At 44.4% G+C, this 24,897-nt stretch overlaps 1 protein-coding gene across 1 annotated transcript in view; it reads left to right on the forward strand.

Annotated features, from left to right (window-relative positions):
* The window catches only part of LOC138356527 (zinc finger protein 84-like), a 113,773-nt gene extending 88,923 nt beyond the window's left edge, over positions 1-24,850 (forward strand). Inside the window, exon 2 of the mRNA XM_069312692.1 lies at positions 11,718-24,850. Coding sequence (XP_069168793.1) covers positions 13,149-14,807 — 1,659 coding nt within the window. The 5' untranslated portion in view covers positions 11,718-13,148 and the 3' untranslated portion in view covers positions 14,808-24,850. The remainder of the gene's footprint in view (positions 1-11,717) is intronic.
* Positions 24,851-24,897: the final 47 nt, after the last annotated feature.

Raw genomic sequence — 24,897 nt, forward strand, 5'->3', positions numbered from 1 at the left:
GTGTTGGAAAGACACAGGAACAAATATAAATGATGATAATAGTCGAGATTTGCACAAGTTCGGGACGCGAGCGAGCAGCGTTCCAGTGACGAGCGAGGTAAACACAGCATTAGGCCCACCGCATGGCGTGATGACCCAGAATGCCATGTAGCATATGGAGGAGAGGGGGAAGACAATGACGCTTATTTTGAAACCACAAAGAAGTTGATCGGATGAAAATTTATTTTTTTACAAATATTTTAACCCTTGTGTGGCGCCGGGCTATTTAGCATTTGTCACCCACAGGCGCATACCAAAAAAAAAAAATTATTTTTTCTTCTAAATCTGATAACTTGTGTTCTCTGATCACGCAAAAAATAATAATAAAATCGTAAGTGGCATATATTGCCCGCTATAGGGTGGGGAAGTCTGGCAAAAACCAGGCGCTGACTCAGCGTGCGTCCCAGACAGTCTGTTGCTCGCCAGCTGTCAGACCGGAGTTGCCACAAAGAGATAATTACCTTATTATTTCAATGTCTCTGATTGATTTTTTGTAGTTTTTTTGCTGTAATATTATTCAGTTGTGAGTAGTGTGATATATTTATATAATAAAATGAGTGAATCATCGCTGTACTCAAAAATATGGTGTGCATATTGTTGATTCAATTATTATGTTCATCAAGCAGTGAAGAAATACTTTGTCGGTTATTACACTATATACACAGGTTATATATATAAACATCTGCATGTTTTGTTCACCATAACGAACCACTAAGTTGGTATTATGAGTCAAAAAGCAATGAGGAGTGACCACCACACACCAGCCAGCCACTCGCTGCCACTCACTCCCTCAACACCTCACTCGCCCACATTCTCCTCCCACCATACTGTTTTTGCTTTTATTCACAATATACAGATGTTATATATAAGTATCTACATTCGTGTTCACCATAATGAACCACTAAGTTGGCATTCTCACTGGCAGTGGCAGTGGCAGACAGTGGCAGCCCGCCACTGGCTGCCACTTCCTCCCTCCTTCACCTCATCTGACTCACCCACATTCTCCTCCCACCATACTGTTTTTGCTTTTATTCACTATATACAGACGTTATATATAAGTATCTGCATGTTTTGTTCACCACAACTGCACAACTAAGTTGATATAGTTAGCTCAGGCACTAAGAGACATCGCTACACACAGTCAGCTGCCTCCCTCACACATTCAAGGTCAGACACACTAAAATATCACCCCCAACAATACTGTTTGTGTTGTTATTACCCTATATACAGACGTTATATATAAGTATCTACATGTTTTGTTCACCATAACTGTTCAATTAAGCCGGTATAATGCCCAAAGAACAAAGTGGCCATCCCTACCAACATGACAATTCATGCAGATGTTGCCACACCCATCACCAAAATGGCTTCACCCCCACACTCCTTTTGCTGTTATTACACTGTATATACACGTTATATATAAGTATCTACATTCGTGTTCACCATAACAAACCACTAAGTTGGTATGCTGAGTGCCAGTGCCAGTGGCAGTGGCAGCCAGTGGTAGCCCACCACTGGCTGCCACTCCCTCCCTCCCTCACCTCACCTGACTCGCCACCATTCTCCTCCCACCATACTGTTTTTGCTTTTATATACAGACATTATATATAAGTATCTGCATGTTTTGTTTACCATAGTGAACAACTAAGCTGGTACAGTGAGTCCAGACAGTAAAAGGTGGTCACACAGAGTCAGCAGATAATGCTACCTCTCTCCCCACCAAGATTACTCCTCCCACTACAGCACTAATTATCACAACAATCCTGCTATTATCAGAATTCTGGTCATTTTTATCACAGTCAAGGGTCTTCTGTAATAATATCATCGTTAAATAATAGCATGCAAATGTATATTATGGCATTCTTAGGCGATACTGTGGTCACAAGCTGAACAGCAGTGCTGTGAGCTCATGCTGCGTGCTTCAGGCTTGGTAGCTCACTCAATACTGAGGCCCCCCTCACACCCAGGAATTTGGCCCACAATTTAAAAAAAAAATCGCATCTGTTTACAAGAGCCCTGATGAAGGTGTGGTGAACCCTGTGTATCCGCAGGCCATTTAAATCTTGTGTAGTACTCCAAAACATCATATGATGCCGAGCGCAAGTTACTGCAAGTCACTCAACGCATCATATGAAGTCTTGCGCAACTAAAGAGTTAATAGATGACACAAGGATTGTCATTCATTCACAATAGGGAGAAAAACGGATGACGACACTCACGACATCGGTGTGGGAAAGTGTTTGTGGCAACTCCCGCCTGACAGCTCGAGCGGAGCAGACCGCCTCAATTTTGCCAGACTTCCCCACCTTGTTGCGGCCAAAATATGTCACCTACGATTATTTTTATATTTTTTCTTGCACCTGGGCGTGTTGCAGGCTATAATCACAAGAGCAGCCAGGGGTTAACCAAATATCGGGCAGCCAAGACCCTGTTCAACCTCCAAAATTCCTGCGCCCGAATATCAGCCCAAGACATGTTGCCAAACACGACAGTCAAAGCAGAAAACTTCCTAACATCATGGGAATGATGATAGACTGCAAGCTGGCTAGACTTAATAACCCCTGTGGACAACCTGGAAGACTTGAGCCCGGGAACAGAGAGCATGAGAAACCGAATCAACCCAAAGCACATCCCTGGCCACTGAAGCTGAGGCACGCAAGTAACGGCGAAGAGCCACAACCGGACACAACACATGATGCACCCCCCAGCCTGACCAACTAAGCATCAATGACCCAAGGATTCCTTCGGAAAGCCACCGTCTCTTCGGCAGAAAAGAAGAAGGCTGCAACCGTACAAACGGACTACCAGGACGAAAAGAGTAAAAACCCCTGCGCTGGAGGAGAGCATGAAGCTCACCAACCTGATCCTCCCAGAGGCCAATGCCAACAGAAAGAGAGTCTTGGAAAAATAATCTTGAGCTGAAGGGGCCACCACGAACCGAGGAGAAGAGAGAAAGGAAAGCACTCTATCCAAAGACCTGGACAGCTCAGGTAGTGCATGAGCAGGCTGGAGGTAAAACAGAGCATGAGAAAGCTTATGGAATGGGGTGGAAGTGACATTCACCCCAAACGCAAGCTGAAGTGGCTTCGCCAGCGTTGCACAATACGAGATGACAGTATTCAGCATGAAATGACGGTCCTGAAAAAGCCAAGAAAGGACAAGAAGACCCGATCAGAAATAGAAGACAATCCTTGCAAGAGAGGCAAAAGGGGCATCCATGAAGGAACCAGAACAGACACCAAAGCCAAACCCGACCCAGAGGGCTGACAGGACCGGTGAAGTTCAGACTCCATCACAACTCGTCGAGCAACTGCCAAGTGACTTGGAACCCCCCCACTCCTTCCCGAAACAGTTGAATGCGGGACTGCTGCCGCAGCAACATCTCCGGAGGGAGTGACATGGAAGCGGTCTGAGAGTCCCAAACAAGACCCAGCCAGGTACGAACCTGGGACGGAACCAAATGGGACTTCCTCCAGTTCACCAGGAACCCGAACCCAGCAAGCTGGGAAAGAACCATACCACTGGGAGTGGTGTGGACCAACTGGGAGCCCACACCAGCCAGTTGACGAGTTAGGCCAAGACCTTCTGAACCCCAAGAAGACGCAAATGGGTCACTACGACCTGGGTAAGATGCGTGAATACACAAGGAGCCAGATTCAAGCCAAGTGAAAGGCAACGAAAGCGGTGAGCCTGACACCCCACCACAAAACCTAAGCAGTCCCTAAACCCCTGGTGAATAAGATCGTGCCAATATGCGTCCTTGAGGTCCAGGCACACAGCTCCAAACAAAGCCAGACCTGAGACAGAGTGGTTATTCAAAAGGAGGAGCAAGGAATCCAGGGGTTCAGATGAGACAAAAACAGAATGAACCTCAGATCCGCACAGTCCCATTTTGGCACTGGAAACAGGCAGGAAACCCACCTGAGGGACAGGGTCGTTTCGACAACGCTCAAGTGCACCCACTCCGAGATGACTTGTCGAAGTGCAGAGGAAGAGGCATGCTATGCCAGCCCTGAACCCCCTAAGGAAGAGGAGCCACCCAACACCACCACAGGCCGGAGAACACAACCCGAAATGCCCATGAATAGTGGGACCAAGTGTGAGCAAACAGCGCGAGCCTCAATCGCCTTGTCAATGGGGCGAACTGTGAAAGAGCTAATGCCCCTTACGAGAAGCCAGCCAACGAACAGAGTGATCACAGCGCTGACCAGACGACACCGGCTCAGAAGCTGGCACCAGTGGCCCACCCCAACCAGCCCTCGCATGACCCCTCTGAGAAGACCGAGAACGGCCACCCTGGAGAACCAACAAGTCCGACATAGGACGACAACTAGACGAAGCTGACTGCAGAAACTGTGTGACAGCAGACTCCACAAACGGCAACGGACAAAATGGCAATGAAAACCTAAGAGCCAGGGGCCCAAGCAAATTCCAAAGAGAGAGCAAGCACCGCCTGACAGCACGCAGGGGAAGAAGCAAAGATCAGAGAGACCGCCTCCTTCAGGATTGGTGCAAACAGCTTCAACAGCACAGCCAATGCCCTAGCCGCTGAGGCCAGCACACCCAGATGAAGGACCAGCACTTAATGCCTCCACATTCTCCTCAAGCCAGGCCGAAGACAGCTCGAGAAGGGAAAGGAACGCGCAAGACCGAAACCCAATGCTCACAGGTGCACAAATCCTCCGCAACCAAGGATGCCAAAAGGGTAGGAACCTGCTTGTGCACCTACACAAGGTCAACATCTCGAGAAAGCACAGAGACGAACAAGCACGCATTAAGGTGCTCAAACTTGTGCCCCCCCCCCCCCTAGGTAAACCTGCAGAACAGTAGAAGTTTGTTGCCACTCAAGCGTGCGGATCTGATAGAACCCATGCCACGCCCCCAACAAAAAGAATGGGCAGTCTGCCAGCCAGAAAGACTCCGGAACCTCCAAATGCACCCAATACAGGGAAGAACCGAACTCAAACAAGGACAGATCCATCATGGAGGCGGAATCCGGGTCTCGCAAGAGATACGCAGAGAGAGCCTCCTGAACCTCCTTAGGTGAGATTTGAGAGGCAGAAAACCTCCAGAAATTGGGGCCAAGGAACCCAAGGGAGCCCGGAACTGAACTCGGGGAGGAGCCGACCCCAAATCACACTCATACAGGGAAGAGGGGTAAAAAAAAACCTACCCCTGTAACAACAAGCTCCACAAAGAGAGTACCAACACTCAAGCAGGGTTAAAGGGGGCCCAAGGCCCCCAGGTCAACTCCTCCCCAGCCCTGGGACTTCCCCCAAGTCGGGACCAGGGGCAGAGCTGTCCTCCATACCCTCTACCCCTGAAGAAAAGGCAAGATTCCAGGAGAAAGACTGAAAAGAAGGGTGCCTGCTGGTGGGACCCAGAAGCGTCAGTAGGAGGAACTGGCTTGAATGCTTCCATCCCCAACCCGAACGGGGCAGTCCCCGAAGCTGCCCGAGTCTCATTACCAACTAAACCCTGCCCCAACCCCCAAAACTCTCAGACGTTTGGGAGCCGGAAGCAGGAAGGGAAGGTGCAGGATGAACAACAGAAGGATCACAGAGCACAGACTGAACCAAAGTAGAAGTGACTAACGCCCCCAGGTCCGGGTCTGTATAACCAAAGTGGTGCATCTGGCTGGGAACCAACCTAATGCGTTGCAGCAACCTAAACCTAGCATGCGACGCGGATGCTGCCTGTACCCTAACAGTAATGTCATCAGAATAGTATTGGAAAACAAGCAGAGAACATGACTTACAAGACTCCGGGGTCAAAAGTGTCACTGACTAAACAGGCAGCATGACAGAGGCAAAGAAGGTGACAGTCACCCAGAGACAAGGGCACACAGTAACCTTCAAACCTGCACAAGGAGGGCTGGAATTCTGAAGATGCATCCATAGGTTCACTGAGCCCCAACAGGGTTTTCCCAGGACCTGCAGGCTGACTGCTATGGGAAGCCCGGGCAAAGTGTTGATAACCGGTTAACCTTTATGCTGCTCCACTATTAATAGCCTTCAACACCTCCAGGCGCAACAACAAAATTTTTTTTTTTTTTATAAAAGAGTTCATTTGTGTTCCCTGAGCACGAGAAAAAGAAAAAATATTAATTGTACTTACTAATGACGTAAATGAGTTGAGAAGTTGGGTGATGATGTTACTTAATTAATTCAATGTCCTTGATTTTTTCAGTTTTTTTACAGTAATATTATTCAGTAGAGTGTAGTGTGATATATTTCTATAATAAAATGTGTGAACCAACTGTACAACTAAGCTGGTATGGGGATTCAAGACAATAATTGAGGTCACCACACAGTCAGCTGACGCTCCCTCCATCACTTGCCAACATTCCTACTCCCACTATACTATTTGTGCTGTTTTACACTATATACACACATATATAAGTATCTACATATCTTATTCACCACAACTGTACAACTAAGCTGGTATGGTGTCCAAACAACATAGTGGCCACAACAAAATTGCATGACAAGAGACACAGCAGACAATGTAAGGTACAGGATTGAAAGCCGTATCCTAGAGTATCGCTAACAACACCCGCTTTTACTTTCTTATAAATAATGAAAGTGCAGGGATCTATATAGCAATAATCACAAGTTCTAATTACATGGGACAAGAAATACATCTTGGGGGGTACAATTTTACAAAATAGTTTTTATTTAAAAAAATACCAGATTTCCTCACACTGATTAGAACAGGGGGGGGGGGAATATTTGGATCCACCACAGGATTGATACAAACAAAAGGGGGGTGGGGGAGGTTCCTTCCCACTAACACACACCTCAGGAGACTACTGGCACAAGGGACCACACAACGATTTAGGCCTCTACCAACTGGGACTTAAGGTCATTACTCCATTCCACTCTTCTTGGGTCACTACAAAGGGCATGGGTTTTAACAATACACTACTCTGACCACAATACACAAATGGATGTATAAAGTAAATGTGGATAACCCCATGTGACACACAGCTGAACTGTGTGTCACAGTATCTTGACACAGTGTGTGTGTGTGTCACAGATGACACACTATCTGAATTAACAACACACCACTCTTCCTACACACAGGGTTCTAAAATCCTTATTTCTACAAATTCCTGTCTCTAACTTATACAAAAAGGGGAAGCACCGCTATAACCATCTATAATACTGCACTTATCGTATTTGTGGAAGACCATCCAAGATATTGGTCTTGTCCTCACTGCCTCTCTCTCCCAAGTCCCTAAGAAGGCCTTGCCCATGTGCTTCCTGCCCGGTTCCAATAATGTCTCATCCCTATACATGTCATACATATTTCCCAATAGTTCATTTATATGTCTTATAATGTTCCAGGCAGTTTTTCTACATTTAACACTGTTGTTTCTTTATATTTTCTTGCATTGAATATGCTTTTTAACTATTTTATCAGTTTTGTTTACATTGGTTTTTAGAAGATGACCTTTTCCTGCTAAGATGATGATCTGTATATCTGTAGGGGTAAAGTACCAGACTGTTTTTCAACATTCAACACTGCTATTTCTTCCTACACAAGGGTCTCTCTCTTACATAATTCCCCTTCCCGGGGTGACAAGGAGAAAAGAAAAATTCATATAAATTTGAAGAATTTACGTAAATTTTTCTTAGTACATGGTACATTGAACTCTGTAAAAATCCAAGTGGGGCTACTAGCTAACTGAAAACAACAGTGTATCCTGTAACTAACACCGGTCAATCTTAACTGGACCAGCTGGGCCCATTCCTCCTGTGGCCACTCCTTGATACTGGCTACTTTCTCAAAATGCTCGAAGAAGCTCTCTGCCTCTTCGGGCACAAACAAGGGAATGTCCTTCTCCCTAACCCTAACCTCTGGTGGGTGTGATACCTGGGTGGTGCTCTCTGGCAGCCCATGTTCAATCCTTTGTTCAGCCAAGGTTCTATTCGCTTCTATCTGCATTTGTTTTGTTCTCTCTTTTTCTTTTTCCACCTCTAGCCTTGCTTTCTCTTTTTCTTTCTCCACCTCTAGTCTTGCTTTCTCTTTTTCTATCTCCACCTCTAGTCTTGCTTTCTCTTTTTCTATTTCCAGTCTGGTTTTCTCTTTCTCCTTCTCGGCTTCATTTTTCATCTGGAGTTCCAATTTCATCTTTTCCAGCTGGAACTGTCTCTCCTCACGCTGTTGTTGGATCTGGAGCTCTAACTGGAATCTCTCCAAGCTCCTATTTCGGCTATTCCTACTACTGCGGCTACTCTTGCTGCTCCTACTCGATCCCTGGGATCTCACTTCATCCTGCCCATCATCCTCCTTTCCACTTTCAGCTCCTTCCTGGGCTCCTTGTTCTGCCGCTTCATTTTTGGCTCTTAACTGCCTCAGGATCTCATCCTTCATCCCAGCTACTTTAGATGCTTTCAACCTGATGCCACATTTTTCTGCTATTTGTTTCAATTGATCCCTCGTGCAACCTTCTAAATCCTCAGGCTTGCCTGACTCCACAAACGCTTGCACCTTATCCATCTTTGTCCTGTGAGTCTTCCCAAGAGAGAGAGTATACACCTGCGGTCACACAGTTTATCTCAGCAGGGGTGTACAAATCCACTCTTGGACAGGGTGTGGGTGTGTCAGTTCACTATCCCGGACAGGCCCCCAATTTATTATAGACTGTGGGTTGGTTGGTGTTGTCGTCGTCGATCCTTCTCTATGGACAACCCAACCCCCAACTCGGCAGAGTGCTTATACTAGGAGATCACCCTTGGCGCTTCTGGCTCTTGGAGAGGGGCTCAACGTCACACGTTTAGGGGATGCGGCTCCAACACTTAGCCTCGTTGTCACGTGCACACACCCACTCGAGCCGCTGTGACTCCCCACTCTCTCCTTATGAGATATGATCTCCTCAATCCCCTATGACTTACTAGTATTACCTCTTACCCTGTCCACAGCAGTGGTTCTTGGTTCTTTCTCTCTCTCTCTCCTTCTTCACTACTTCCTGGGAAGCCTCACTAGGACAAGGGCAAACACCAGCAAATTGTGACACATTTACTGGACAAAGCACATACACGATACATACACACATATAATAATAATGAATCCTATACTCTATAATATCACAATCAGGTTGCACTCCAATACCATCAGAACTCTATTATCAGCTTATCAAGTGGTATCCTATCTCCTGGTTCGCCACCTGATACCATTAACCTCCTCAAGTTGGTCAAGCCTACATACACTGTTGCACTATCAGCAAGATAATGTATATATAGAAAATCAGCATTTGAATGCAATAACATATACCAGTATAAATGTTCATTGATACACAACAATGATTAATCGATCAATATCAGTCCTAGAACGCATACATCTGTAGGTAATCAAGCCTACGACTGTAACTCTAAACTTCAGTATAAAACACTCCTTGACATAAGAATGCAAACAGTCACTCACCTCTCACTGCGTCTTGCACGCTAATGACAACCAAACACTATCAACTCCCTACTAGTAATCCACCAGAACTTCCCCTTCCACCTCTGGAAGTTCACTACCCTAATATCTTTAGGTTCTTCCGGGCTTCACTACCAGGATCCTCTGCAGCTCCCCCAGGCTGCTATCATGAAGTTTCCTTGTGCAACTACGGTGCTTCACCCTTCTGTTAGGTTCTTCCACAGCTCTCTTGGCTGCTACACCACCTCTACAGAAACACGTGACACTCCTCTTCACTGCTTCTCCTCACAGCTCGAGGTCCTCTGCTCCACTACCTTGGAGTCTCATCAGCTACATCATCTGCTGGCTTCGAAGTTCTCAGCAACTTCTTCCCCAAAGACAAACCTGCAACCCATCGACGTTCCAATAAAATGTTCCCCTTTAACACATAAACAAAAATAACCACACAATATGCTTGCCTCAAACCTCTATCTGTCCTCTACATACAGTGAGAGTGGACTCCCCCGTTTTGGGCGGGTCCATACTCCACCTCGCCTGGCGGCGGTCCTCACTCGCTGGGAGGGTCTTCCTCCATCCGGAGCCAGGCTCCCTCAGTCGTCCGCCAGCGCTCAGAGGGGGCGGACGTCGCTCCGTGTTCCTCCCTCTCCACTCTCTTATTTCAGGCTTTCTGCCTTATTAAAACATGTCTAACTTATAAATAAACATTGCTACTGTCGCTGGGCACACGACCAACTACAAGTGATCACTATGAACTGGCGTATATCGTGCTTACCACAGATTAATTGGTCGAGGGCGCTTTCCCTCTGACGGCGTCTGGTCAGGGCGCTCCACACAGCCCACAATAATGCTTCTGGGCGATTTAATATCTGCTCGTCGACCAGGACTTGAGACCACAACGTTCCCAGCTCGATTCCACAGCTGGTACGTCTACACTCTTCTCTTCTCTTAGAGATATATCACTAGGGGTTCCCTTCTGGCGGGAGCTCAACGGAGCGCGGCTTCCCCCTGCGATGTCTGGCACTCAAGTGAGGTCAAGGTCCTCCGGAAGCGAGCCTCACGCCTCCAGCAAAATGTCCACATCTCCTAGCCAGTCATTTATCTATTTTCTTCTGCATTGCCCATAATCTCAAACTGTTACACATATCCAACCAGCTATTTTACATATGCGTTATCACCTCAAATTTTGCTAGACCTTCTAGTTAGGTCAGGCTTGCTGAATAACTCTCAAGAAGGGAGACTCGTTTCTCCTGCAGGCTGAGATCATAACACAGGCTGAGATCATAACTCACAACAAGATGCCACACTACTGAAATTGATACATGCCTCCTTCTTGATTTGACTGATTGTTGCTTGCTTATTGGTCAGTGACTGGTATATTTGGTGTCGTGGCATTATATTTCTGTCCATTGCTGATCGTCTGTTGCCAGAAGCTGATCGCTGCTTGCTTATTGGTCAGTGTCAGTGTACCAGCTATCTGTGTTAAGGTAGTGTACCAGCTATCAGTGTTAAGGTAGTGTACCAGCTATCAGTGTTAAGGTAGTATACCAGCTATCAGTGCTAAGGTAGTGTACCAGCTATCAGTGTTAAGGTAGTGTACCAGCTATCAGTGCTGAGGTGTACCAACTATCAGTGCTAAGGTAGTGTACCAACTATCAGTGCCAAGGTAGTGTACCAGCTATCAGTGCTAAGGTAGTGTACCAGCTATCAGTGCTAAGGTAGTGTACAAGCTATCAGTGCTGAGGTAGTGTACCAGCTATCATTGCTGAGGTAGTATACCAGTTATCAGTGTTGAGGTGGTGTACCAGCTATCAGTGCTGCCGTATCATTTTATTTATTTATATTCACTCTGGTACAAGAAAGAGGTTATTAATTATATGTTTGATTATAATTATATTATTAAAATGTCTGTATGTATATGTTCTATATAAATATGCAAAAGTGTGTTTAATATATTTAGCAAAAAACAAAAAAGGTAAAATCAATATGAAGTTCTTGTTTTGTGGAGTGAAATAGTACAGATTGACCAGTTTACACTAAACTCTGATTCATAATTTATTTCATTAATATGTACTGTTGTATAGTTTAGTATATAGTATAGCCTTTTTTACCCATATATTCATTGCAGAAGAAACTCTGCAGTCCTGAAAATATAGATTGCCTATTATGAGAAAGCTTTATTAAATACCAAAGATTATGTATTTGATATTTGTTGTCCTAAAGACCTCAATATTTCTCAATTGTTTCTTTTGTAGCTCCTACTGTCATCAGAAGACTGTCACCTGCACTGCCACCAACCATTAGGCTTAGAGATCATGTGTGTCAACAATGCTGTATACATGATGGCGTGAGCAGTGTCATGAAGCACAACACTGTCAGATAGACTGCATATACATCATAGTGTGAGCAGTAAGTGACATGAAGCACAACACTGTCAGATTGACTGCATATACATCATAGTGTGAGTAGTGTCATGAAGCATAACACTGTCAGATAGACTGAATACATGGTGGTTGTCATCAGCAGTGTCATGAAACTCATTACAGTGTCAGAAAAACTGTTCTTCATGAATTGGGATAAAACTTTGTCTTGAGCCAATTTCAACATCCTGATTGTTACATCCACATCCTCGACATCCTGTGGATGGATGTTTACTCAACTCTTTTCAGATAGAATAGTCATGTGTTTCCTTATCACCCATTGCAGTAAACACACCTTCATTCCAATCACTCTACATACATGTCTCTATATATGTATGTATGGGTAATATATATCTCTTCTATAAATATATATATATATATATATATATATATATATATACATCTTTAGAAGTGATACAGTGACATTGAAAAATCTTGAACAAACTTGCCACAGTGCTTGTTTTACATATTTACAAAGTTTTACATACACTAAATCTCCTGTTAGCAACTACGTGTAGAGGAGTACATATGTACTGTATATATGTTTTGCACTTGATAACTCACAGGACATATTGTATAGTATATTTTAAGTTTAGCATATTTTATAATATAATAAGCACAATATTTTACTATTTATGAATCAACCATACCATCAATTTACAAATCAGATTTTCCATTCTCGTATGTCTTGACAATTCAGTTGCTTTATATTTCTACCAAATTGGATTTTTCTCTGTAGCTTATTTGATATTCTGGGCTATCTGTTGACAACAGAGGTACCACTATAACCTGATTGTCTCTGCTGGCTACAGTGTTGTAACTTGTGTTATTTACAGATCCCCAAATCCAAGTATTTGGCACCTTTTAACATTTCCTTTAATAATACACAAAAACTGCATTTTAAAAAACTATATCATAAATATGTATTACTTAGAATTTTCTGTAATATTTATAAAGCATACAAGAATTTATTCATAATAATAATAATAATAATAATAATAATAATAATAATAATAATAATCATCATTATCTGCAAGACTTCAGTAATCAAATGTAGTAAGTTTCTTTAGATAATAATACTTAGGTTTTTGGATCAACTAACTTTACTTGAATTTATAAATCTTTAAACAGTACAAATGTTTCTTCAAAAGAAAAATCTAATCAGTGTTGAATGTTCAAAAATATTATATTAAAACGTCTCATATAATAGCCTACAAAAAATATACAAAGAAAAAAATCTGTGTTAAATATTCATTGTTTAAAACTATGTTCAGAAATACTCCAAAGCTAAATATGAGTGCCCATTCAGGAGAGAAACTGTATCACTGTTCAGAGTGTCTAAAAGACTTCTCAAAAATATCATCTCTAAAATCACATATGAGGATTCATACCGGAGAGAAACCATATCACTGTTCAGAGTGTCTAAAAGATTTTTCACAAAAATCACATCTAATATCTCACATGAAGATTCATACAGGAGAGAAACCATACCACTGTTCAGAGTGTCTAAAAGATTTTTCACAAAAATCAAGTCTTGATAGACACATTAGGATTCATACAGGAGAGAAACCATATCACTGTTCAGAGTGTCTAAAGAATTTTTCACAAAAATCACTTTTAATATCTCATTTTAGGATTCATACAGGATTGAAACCATATCACTGTTCAGAGTGTCTAAAAGACTTCTCAAAAATATCAGCTCTAAAATCACATATGAGGATTCATACAGGAGAGAAACCATATCTCTGTTCAGAGTGTCTAAAAGATTTTTCACAAAAATCACTTTTAATATCTCATTTTAGGATTCATACAGGATTGAAACCATATCACTGTTCAGAGTGTCTAAAAGACTTCTCAAAAATATCAGCTCTAAAATCACATATGAGGATTCATACCGGAGAGAAACCATATCACTGTTCAGAGTGTCTAAAAGATTTTTCACAAAAATCACATCTAATATCTCACATGAAGATTCATACAGGAGAGAAACCATACCACTGTTCAGAGTGTCTAAAAGATTTTTCACAAAAATCAAGTCTTGATAGACACATTAGGATTCATACAGGAGAGAAACCATATCACTGTTCAGAGTGTCTAAAGAATTTTTCACAAAAATCACTTTTAATATCTCATTTTAGGATTCATACAGGATTGAAACCATATCACTGTTCAGAGTGTCTAAAAGACTTCTCAAAAATATCAGCTCTAAAATCACATATGAGGATTCATACAGGAGAGAAACCATATCTCTGTTCAGAGTGTCTAAAAGATTTTTCACAAAAATCAAGTCTTGATAGACACATTAGGATTCATACAGGAGAGAAACCATATCACTGTTCAGAGTGTCTAAAAGATTTTTCACAAAAATCACTTTTAATATCTCACATTAGGATTCATACAGGATTGAAACCATATCACTGTTCAGAGTGTCTAAAAGATTTTTCAAAAAAATCACATCTAATATCTCACATGAAAATTCATACAGGAGAGGAACCATATCACTGTTCAGAGTGTCTAAAAGATTTTTCACAAAAATCACATCTAATATCTCACATTAGGATTCATACAGAAGAGAAACCATATCACTGTTCAGAGTGTCTAAAAGATTTTTCACAAAAATCAAGTCTTGATAGACACATTAGGATTCATACAGGAGAGAAACCATATCAATGTTCAGAGTGTTTAAAAGATTTTTCACAAAAATCACATCTAATATCTCACATTAGGATTCATACAGAAGAGAAACCATATCACTGTTCAAAGTGTCTAAAAGATTTTTCACAAAAATCAAGTCTTGATAGACACATTAGGATTCATACAGGAGAGAAACCATATCACTGTTCAAAGTGTCTAAAAGATTTTTCACAAAAATCACATCTAATATCTCACATGAAGATTCATACAGAAGAGAAACCATATCACTGATCAGAGTGTCTTAACCCTTTAACTCCGCATTGCGCCTACAGGCCCACGCCTGGGACGTGCTATGCGCCTCCAGTTATTTGTATTTTTCACGTTCCATTCAATACTCCCGCGGCTACATGGGGTTCACATCAGTTTCCTCAGGGCTCTTGTAAACAGATGCCATCTTTAAAAAAAATCGTGGACCACATTCCCGGGTGTGGGATCCTGAGTAGTGAGTGAGCAACCAAGGCTAGTGCTTGCAGTATGAGCACACAGCAGTGCTGTTCAGCGTGTGACCACAGCATCGCCTAGTAATGTCAAAATATATATATATATAATCTGTATTATTTAGCCATGATAGTATTATAGAAGAGCCTGAGTGTGATAATGACTGAGTACAATGTTCAAATATCAGTTATTCAATGCTGTTCACGATGTTCACAGCGCTAGCCACAGCACCACAGCATTATTTCGTCCATTTAGGAATCTTCAAACGACTTTATAGGTTCCTTTTCAAAATATACATGTGGTCAATTATTCATTTACAGAAATTAGTGACCAAGATTGTGGGTTATAATTAGCATTGTGCGTAGTATTCTGGAAGGAGGAATTTTGGTGAGGGAGGGAGGGAGGGAAAGAATTGAGGTAGCCTCACTGTGTGGCAGCCACTCTTGTTTTGCTCACCATACTAGCTTCGTGGTTCGCTATGGGGAACACACATCTACATGTGTACATACAGTGTATGTGTGTATAGTGCAATAACAGCATCAGGAGTATGTTGAGAGGAGCTATTTTGGTGAGGGAGGTGACGTCGTAATCGTAGCATCGTCTGCTGTCTGCTGTGTGATTTGTCATGCAGTGTATGGTGGCCACTGTACTGTTTGGACACAATACTGGCTTACTTGCATGATTCTGGTAAATAAAACATGTAGATAGGTATATATAACATGTATAAATAGTGTAATAAAAACATTAACAGTATGGTGGGAGGAGGAATGGTGGCGAATACAATGTTAGAGGAGTAAGGGAGGACTGGCTAGCTGGGGGTGGCTGCTCACACTCGTGGTGTTCTGAGTGTGTTGATGGTGAATGTATATAGTGTGTGACAGTGTATAGTGTGTACATATTTTGTAAATATGCATAAATGAACATGAAACATTGGTGTGAATAACTGTATGAAGGGAGGAGCAATGTTGGTGAATACAATGTTGGAGGAGTGAGGGAGGGCTGGCTGGGTGTGGCTGCTTACACTCGCTGTGTTCTGAATGTGTTGATGGTGAATTTATATAGTGTGTGACAGTGTATAGTGTGTAAATAGATTGTATATATACATAAATTAGCATGATACATGGTAAATATGTGCAACATATATGTACACAAGTGTCATGCACGTAACACAGTGTCCTCGGACAGTACGGATGTTTTACTGCCATAATGTAGTGTACGGGTTCATTATACATAGGATTAGCATGTAAAAACAAATAAAATGTATTTGGAACTGTGAGCAAAAAATAAACAAAAATATATACACGTCAACTCACGTGCCCCGCCCCGGGCACCCTACTGGCCCCCGAGAGCATACGTCACAGGCGAATAGGGAATGATGACGTCACGCGCCAACTTACGGACCCCATAGCAGCCAAAGTAAGTACAAGTTCGAATTTTTTTTGACATACCCATACTGAGGGAATGGTTTTTGACACTTTAAAAAACAAAAGAATTTTTTCAAGAGAATTTATTTCCTGCTCACTGGGGGGAGGGGGGTGGGGTGTCATATTTATAGGCTGCGCAGTTAAAGGGTTAAAGATTTTTCAGGAAAAGAATTCTAAAAATACTCATGAGGAATCATACAGAAGAAAAACCATATCACTGTTTGGATGTAAATTAAGTTTAGTAAGACACATGAGCTTTATGTAGAAAAACAATAGCATTACTTTTAGTGACTTTACACAATTTAAATGTAGTCATTCTAAATAGTTGCAAAGTACAAAAGTAACAGAACCCATTCAGTGACAAACGGTTGTGAGTCAAGACATTTTCCACCACCCTAGATAGACTGAGTTCTGGGATGGTTTTTGTTACAATGTGGAACTTTGTCCAAAGCAGATATGTCCTTCTTAAGCTTAGGTCTTCTTTCCTGAATACAACTCTCCAAATGGTGGTGCATCACAAACTTGTACAGTTGAATAACTACAGTGGAATCTCGGTTTTCAAATTTTTTGGTTCTCGAGCTCAATTTCTTCGAAAAGTTTTGACTCGGTGCTGGAAGTTTGCCTCGGTGCTCGAGTTTGTTGATACACGTATGGGCAAACTAAGCACATGGCGCACATAAGTTTACCAATGCCTCCCAACTAGTGATGACCGTGCTTGAATTCTTTGAAAAGAATTTCATTGTTTTTTGTTTGTTTTTTGTTTCTGAACATTAGAGTTCTTATTATATATCACGCCATGGATTCCAAGAAAGTCAGTGGTAAAGCTCAACCTAAGAAAAACATAGGGAAAAACAAGTGTCTTTTGACAAATTCTTAGTAAGACAAGCAAGCAGTGAGCCATAACCAGGTCCTAGTGGTATGCATGCAAAATTTGAGAGAGAGTACCCCGGAAATGTCATCTCTACGGTAATAATGGAAGGGGACTCCCCATCCAAACACTAACATCTCTTCTGCTACCCCTTTCCTCGCTGTCTCCCATACACCAACAAGAGTCTTCAATATTGGTAAGGTACCTACGAGTATTATTCTGTATAAAATGTATTTTCTGGGGGAGCCCCGTCGGCTCCCGGAGCTATCCAGGCTGATATTGCTAATGTCAGACTTTGGTTTAAGTCATGTGTATGGAGTTCTTTCAGCCTACTGGGGACCACGAGCCAGAACTTGGCCCCCCTCAGAGAGGCACGAGGAGCAATGACCTATAGAAACCTCCGTTTGGTTGGAAGCATTCTGTGTCTGCCATCAACCAGGTCAGGCACCCAGAAAGGTAAGCGCCCCAAAACAAACCCCTATTCTGGTTAAAATTGCTACAAAAACCCAAACTAGTGGACAGAACTCCCTAAACAGAAACGTGCAAACGAGCATGATGTCACACATAGCTGTGCTGCTGTCTGTGCAGCCCCCCTCCCCTGGAGCGGGAAGGGAAAGCCCCAGACCCCCGTGCCAGCAATCCTCACCCTAGTTCTGAGGCTGATGCGCTAGGCAGAAGTCATATGTGCTTTGGCTCCAGATCTAGTCTCAGCTCTGTGACTTGTGGTGTGGAGGCAGCTTTCTTATAGGGGATGCACAAGCCAGTAGTATTTCTAAAGTACTCGGGCTGCATGCACCTAGGGTTCCCTTCCCTAGGTGCCCGGTAAGTACTGCCCTTGGGGCCACCTTTCACAAGTTCAATAGAACTGCCTCTGCTTGGTCGTTTTTTGCTTGGTTTTCGGCCGCCCTTTGTGTGCTATGGGTGTTCTGGCTCCCTGGTTCACCTTAAGGTAAGAGGCAGTTTGCACTGATAGGGGCCCTGAGGCTGCCCTGTTTTGCTTGTAGGGACCCGGACTTAGGGGTGTTGGTCGCTTCGGCCTTAGTTCAGTCTTCACTCCCTCGTCCTTTCCCTGTTGTGATTCGATCTTGTCCCCCCCTTCCCTTTCCTCTGCTTCCGCCTCTTAAACGTTTGAGGGTTTTGGAGTCGGGGCAGGGTTTAGAGGGTCTTGAGACTTGGTCAGTCTCGGGGGATGCCCTTTCTGGAGTGGCCACAGAGGCATACGAGTCATTCCCCCTGGTGAAGCGTGGGTCTGATTGGTGGGGCCCCCTTCTGTCCAGCTTCTACAGGTGCGCCAGCCTTTCCCTTGCGGCTTACCTCCTGTGCGACCCGGATTACGACTTTATTATAGACCCGTCTTCGTTCAGGTCTGGGTCTTCATTTCATTCTGTTTGGGTCTAGGTTTGTTGGTTCTCAAGGGTCCCGGGGAGGGGGGAGCCTTCCCGGAGGGGTCGTGCCAGGGTTCAGGGTTCTGCTCGTCAGATTTGCCACTGGTACCAGTTTCGGTGCCGGCACAGGCTTTGGAACCGTCTTCATCTAGTTCGCGGTGTTCACTCTGTGCAAGGCTCAGGTTCTTGTAAGGGGCACCGGCCCTCTCATGGTGCATCCCATTGACGGAGCAATTGGGGGGGAGGCTTGCTCTGTTCACACATGGCTGGTCCCACGATTCCTGGGCTTTTTGGGTCGTTTCCGATGGTCTGCTGTGGCGTTAGGTGTCTCGTCCTCCTTCAGGGGACTCGGGGCTAGCAGGACTTCTCTTCTCCTGCGCTCTATCGGGTTATCTTGGAGTGGGTTCGTTTGGGTGTGGTCGAAACAATGACATCTCTCAGATGGGTTTCCCATCTGTTCCCAGTCCCGAAATGGGACTGTGCAGACCTGAGGTTCATTCTGGACTTGTCCTGTCTGAACCTCTGGGTTCATTGCCCCTCCTTCCAGATGACTACTCTGGCCCAGGTCTCGCTGCTGTTGGAGCCGAGTGCTTGGATGGTGTCCCTGGACCTCTGGGACGTGTATTGGCACATCTTGATTCATCCGGGGTTTAGGGACTGACTCGGTTTTGTTGTAGGGGGCGTCGGTTACCGCTTTTGTTGTCTCCCATTCAGGTTGAACCTGGCACCTCGCATTTTCACATGCCTTACCCGGGTTGCGGTGGCCCGTCTGCATCTTGTAGGTGTTCGGATGCTGGCCTACCTCGACGACTGGCTGGTATGGGCTCCCACCCGGTCCCCTTGTCTGCTCGCCAGGAATTTGGGTCTTTCCCAGCTCGCTGGGTTCGAGTTCTCGATGAACTGGTGGGAGTCCCATCTGGTCCCCTCCCAGGTTTGGACTTGGCTGGGTCTTGTTTGGGACTCTTGGACCGCTTCCTTGTCTCTCCCTTCTGGATCTCTGCTTCACCTGCGTTCCCGCCTTTGCCATTTTCTGGAGGGCTCCCGGGTCACCCCGGCGGTTGCTCGAGGGTCTGTGCGGGAGCCTGAACTTTGTGATGATGGTGTACCCACTGGGTCGGGCTTGACTTCGTCGGCTGTTCTGGTTCCTTTGGGGACGTCCCTTCCGCCTCTCTCACGACCCCTGGGGGCCTTGCGTCGGTTGCTGCGTCACCGGCTTCCTCTTCGGGTTTTCCGGGGTTCTGTGCCTTGGCGCCTACCCGAGCCCTCGCTCGATGTGTTCACGAACGTGTCATCGCTCGGCTGGGGGCTTAGTGACCAGTGCTCACCAGGCCAGCCACGGGCGGAGGGGTCCAACCTTCCGTCGATCCCACAGCACGGTGTAGGAGTTCGCAGCAGTGTGGTTTTCTCTTCGGAGGGTTCAGTCGCCCGTTGATTGACAATCAGGCTCCATTCGGACAGCTCCTTGGTGGTTCATTGTCTAAACCGAGGGGGTTCGATGCAGTCCGTGGCTCTTTGGGGCTGGTCGCTTCGGGTGACTCGTCTGCTGAGTTCTAGTGGTTTGGCTCTCCTGGCAGTTCACGTTCGAGGGGTGTCCAACGTTCTGGCGGACGGCCTGTCTCAGTTCATTCCTCTGTCCACGGAATGGACCGTCGACTCCGACTCATTCAGTTGGCTCTACTAGATGTTTGGGTGCCCGGAGGTGGACCTCTTCGCGTCAGCGTGGTCGTGGTGTCTTCCGATATATGTGGCGCCCTTCCCCGACTGTGAAGCCATCGGGGTTGATGCCTTTTGGCAGGACTGGTCAAGGTGGGGGGTTCCTGTACCTCTTTCCCCCAGTTCCGCTGTTGTTCCAGGTCCTGACTCGCTTGGAGACTTACCAGAGGAGAGTAGGCCTCTTGGCCCCGTGGTGGCCGACCCAGCCTTGGTTTCAGGTCCTGCTTGCTTGGTGTCCGAACCCAGAGGTTTTCCCGTGGCTCCGCTTTTTTCAGCAGATCGGTTCGGTACATTACGTGGCTGGTTCGATCTTTGAGTCTTTGTGTATGGTATTTTTTATTTGAGTCTATCATCATCTATATGGTGATCAGGTGGCTTCATTGATTGTGTCCCACCTGCAGGCTTCATCTTGGTAGCAGAATGAAGTCTCCTAGTGGTCCTTCAATTTCTTTCTTTTGCTTCGTAGGTGTACTTCGCTGTCTGTCAAGGTTGTCTTGTCCTTTCTTTCTTGGTTATTCCAGGACCATCGTCTTATGCCGAATACTGTCGCCTATCGTGCGGCGCTGGTGGAGCCGCTGCAGCTTTCTTTCAGTATTGATGTTACTTCTGCACTGTTTTGCAAGCTGTCACGTGCGTTGTTTCACCTCCGGCCTGCTCGTGCACTGCTTGAGCCATCCTGGTTGTTGGACAGGGTGCCCTCTTATCTCACTTTTCCTCAGTTTGTGCTGGCTCCTTTGGCTCTTTTCTTTTTGGCACTGGCCTTTGGGGCTTGGGTCAGGGAGCTTCACGCTCTCCTCCGGCGCAGGGGTTTCTGCTCGTTTGGTCCTGGTGGTAGGTTTGTTTGGTTTCAGCCGTCTCCTTTTCTGGCGAAGAATGAGACTGCTGCTTTCCTGAGGGGTCCTTGGGTTGTTGATGCTTGATTTGTTTGGCCAGAGGTGCATCATGTGTTGTGTCCGGTTGCGGCTCTCCGCCATTATTTGCATTCCACGGACTACATGACCGGGGATGCGCTATGGGTTGATCCGGTTTCCCTTCTTCCCTGTTCCAGGGTTTGGGTCTCCTAGGTCGTCTGCAGGGTTCTTCGGTCCCGTCAGCCTGCAGTCTATCCCCGTGCCCATGACGTTCGTAAGTTTGCTGAACTTGCTGCTGTTTTCGGTAACATGTCTTAGGTTGACATTCTGGCGCGCGGTTTTTGGAGGTTGAACAGGGGTCTTGGCTGCACAAAACCTGGTAAACGTTCCTTGGCCTAATCGGGCCTGTGTCGCTTTGGGTCGTAGGTTGCAGCAGTTGTCTCATCTTCGTATTGAGGTGTGAGTGGCGACAGCCTCCCGGGTATATCCCTCTGGTTTTCATCTTTTGGTAGGTAGCTCTGGGGAGCCAACGGGGCTCCCCCCAGAAAACCAGTGTTGAATGTAACGAAATGCAATTTTCTGCGTGAGACCCAGAGGCTCCCCGGCAACCCTCCCACCCCTTGGTCAGCAGTTTTTCATGTGTTTTGATATCCAGCCTAAGAACTGGGATGTGGATTGCCAGTGCTGGGGTCTGGGGCTCCCCCTTCTCTTCTCTTGGGGAGGGAGGAGCTGCGCAGACAGCGGTGCGGCGATGTGTGACGTCATGCTAGATTGCTCGTTTCTGTTTGGGGAGTTCTGTCCACTAGTTTGGCATTTTGTAGTAATTTTAACCAGAATAGGGGTTTGTTTTGGGGTGCTTACCCTTCTGGGTGCCTATCCCCGGTAGATGGCAGACATAGAATACTTTCAACCATACGGGGGTTTCTATAGGCCATTGCTCCTCGTGCCTCTCTGAGGGGGCCAGGTTCTGGCTTGTGGTCCCCAGTAGGCCTAAAGAACCCCATACACATGATTGATGCCAAAGTCTGACATTAGCAATATAAGCCTGGATAGCTCCGGGGAGCCTCCGGGTCTCACCCAGAAAATGGTGTTTCATTACATTGAACGCTGTTTTTTTAGTTAATATTTTTGGGAGTGTGGAATATATTAATTCAATTTACATTATTTCTTATGGGAAAATTTATTCCGGTTTTCGAATCTTCTCTGGATACAGAATAAATTAAAAAGCTGAGGTACCACTGTACTTTCTTTTCCTTATGGTCAAAGGATCATTTGGCTTTTCTTAGGATTTGGTATTTTTGGCTCCCCCCTCCCCCGCAAGTGGCTCCCCCCCCCAGGAATGTGTATTACACAGGGAACCTGTATAATGTACTTCCCCCTGATCAGAATGTATATTATACAGGGAACATTTATATTAACCTTTTCAGTCTCCGTGGTGTAGTGGTAAGACACTCGCCTGGCGTTCCACGAGCGCTATGTCATGGGTTCGAATCCTGGCCGGGGAGGATTTACTGGGCGCAATTCCTTAACTGTAGCCTCTGTTTAACGCAACAGTAAAATGTGTACTTGGATGAAAAAACGATTCTTCGCGGCAGGGGATCGTATTCCAGGGACCATAGGATTAAGGACTTGCCCGAAACGCTACGCGTACTAGTAGCTGTACAACAATGTAACAACTCTTGTATATATCTCAAAAAAAAAAAAAAAAAAAAACTGAGCAAAATGTGTATTTTACAGAAAACATTTATATTAACCTGATCAGAATGTGTATTATGCAGGAAACGTCACTATCAACCTGACCAGAATGTATATTATACATGGAACATTTATATTAGCCTGAGCAGAATGTGTACCATATATGGAACATTTATATTAACCTCACCAGAATGTGTATTTTACATGGAATATTTACATTAACCTGACCAGAGTGTGTATTATACAAGGAACATCTATATTAGCCTGACCAGAATTGGTATTATACAGGTAGCATTTATATTAACCTGAGCAGAATGTGTATTATATAGGGAACATTTATATTAACCTGACCAGAATGTGCATTATACATGGGAACATTTATATTTAATCTGACTGGAATTTGTATTATCCTGGTAACATTTATTTCATGGTAGTACCTTAGACTAGGCCTAATTGCTATTATTATTCATGTAATTATTTATAAACTATTAATTACAAGGATATTTACTTTTTATTAAAAGTGATGTCAATTTATAAATATAGCTCTTAAGTTTAAATGTTGACTACATAGGCATATAATCATAAGCTATAGGCCTGTGTGTTGCCAGGTATTTAAGTAGCCAATATTGATTTGATTTATCACCTAATTCACACATCTTAAAATAAAGGAAGTGAAGTCATATCAGTCGGTCCTGGACCATTATTAAAACTAGATAATTGTCCAGAATGGACTGAAATGTTAAGACATCTTGTATTTCAGATGTGTAGGTTGGGTGTTTAATTTTCAACCACATTATTGTGACTTTACTCACCCACTTGGACTGGACTGGACGGTACAGCAATGTTCCACTTCTTGTAGGTCAGCGTTCAATCCTCGACTGCCCAAGTGGTTGGGTATCATTCCTTTCCTCCATCTTATTCCAAACACTTAACCTCATACTCCTTCAAAGTGCTAAATAGTTGTAATGGCGTATTGCTTTCTCCTGATATCTCCTCGTGTTGTTCCTTCCTTGCTCCAGTGGAGAGTCCTCCTTCCGCAGTTTTGTACATCCTTAACCAGCATCACTAAAGCTTTTACCCCTCCTATGGTTCTGAAACGCCAAGGAAGCTGTCCGCCCTTGTCCCATCTCTTGTAAAGATATTCCTTATTCCGACTTTTATCCAGTTATCCATTCCTCCAACCTTACCCGTTGGCAGGCTTGTTGGTCTTCTGTTACTGGTAACAAACTGCGTACTCTTAAGAGTTGTGTCCTCGTGGCCGTCCTCTGACTACCATAACCGGCGATGGGAAACGGGTTTGGCGTGGTTGTGTATTGGGCATACATGCTTAACTCGCGGTTACTTAATGGAGCGCCGCCCTGCTCCTTATTATCCAAATTGCATTGTCCCTCTTATGGTTGTGCATATCCTTGGTGAATGTCCTGACTTCCAGGACGAGCGTGTCTTGTTTTCCGACTGTTCCTCACGGTCATTTGTCCCTCCATGGAATTCTTGGTGAATCGGATACTTTTGATATCGTTCGCCTTATGCATTTTTGTTCTTGTATTGGCATCCTTGGTGATATTTAGCGCCCTATGATTATTCCGCACATTTGATGGTGCTACATAGCCTTCCCAGTTTGGTGCCTTCTTTTGATAATTACTTACTTTCTCCTGATAATTACCTGACCTTACCTTGCTATTTGCACTTGATTTACAGTTGAATTTTTTTTTTATTTTGATGTATGTGAATAATATACAGTAGTTATTGTTTATTATTAATTTATATTTTTAGAATAAAGCATAATAGTTGGTCCTTACTCATGGCCCTTTAATTATTATAGAGAACTTGACGGTTATCTCTACATAAAAAGTCACTGTAACTAAGTGCATTCTATCAATTAATAAACAAATGTGCTTAATGTAACAATGTTATTTATCCTTGCAGGTTTTTTATTATATACCGTAA

This window comes from Procambarus clarkii, chromosome 73 (genome assembly GCF_040958095.1).
Source record: "Procambarus clarkii isolate CNS0578487 chromosome 73, FALCON_Pclarkii_2.0, whole genome shotgun sequence".
Lineage (NCBI taxonomy): Eukaryota > Metazoa > Arthropoda > Malacostraca > Decapoda > Cambaridae > Procambarus > Procambarus clarkii.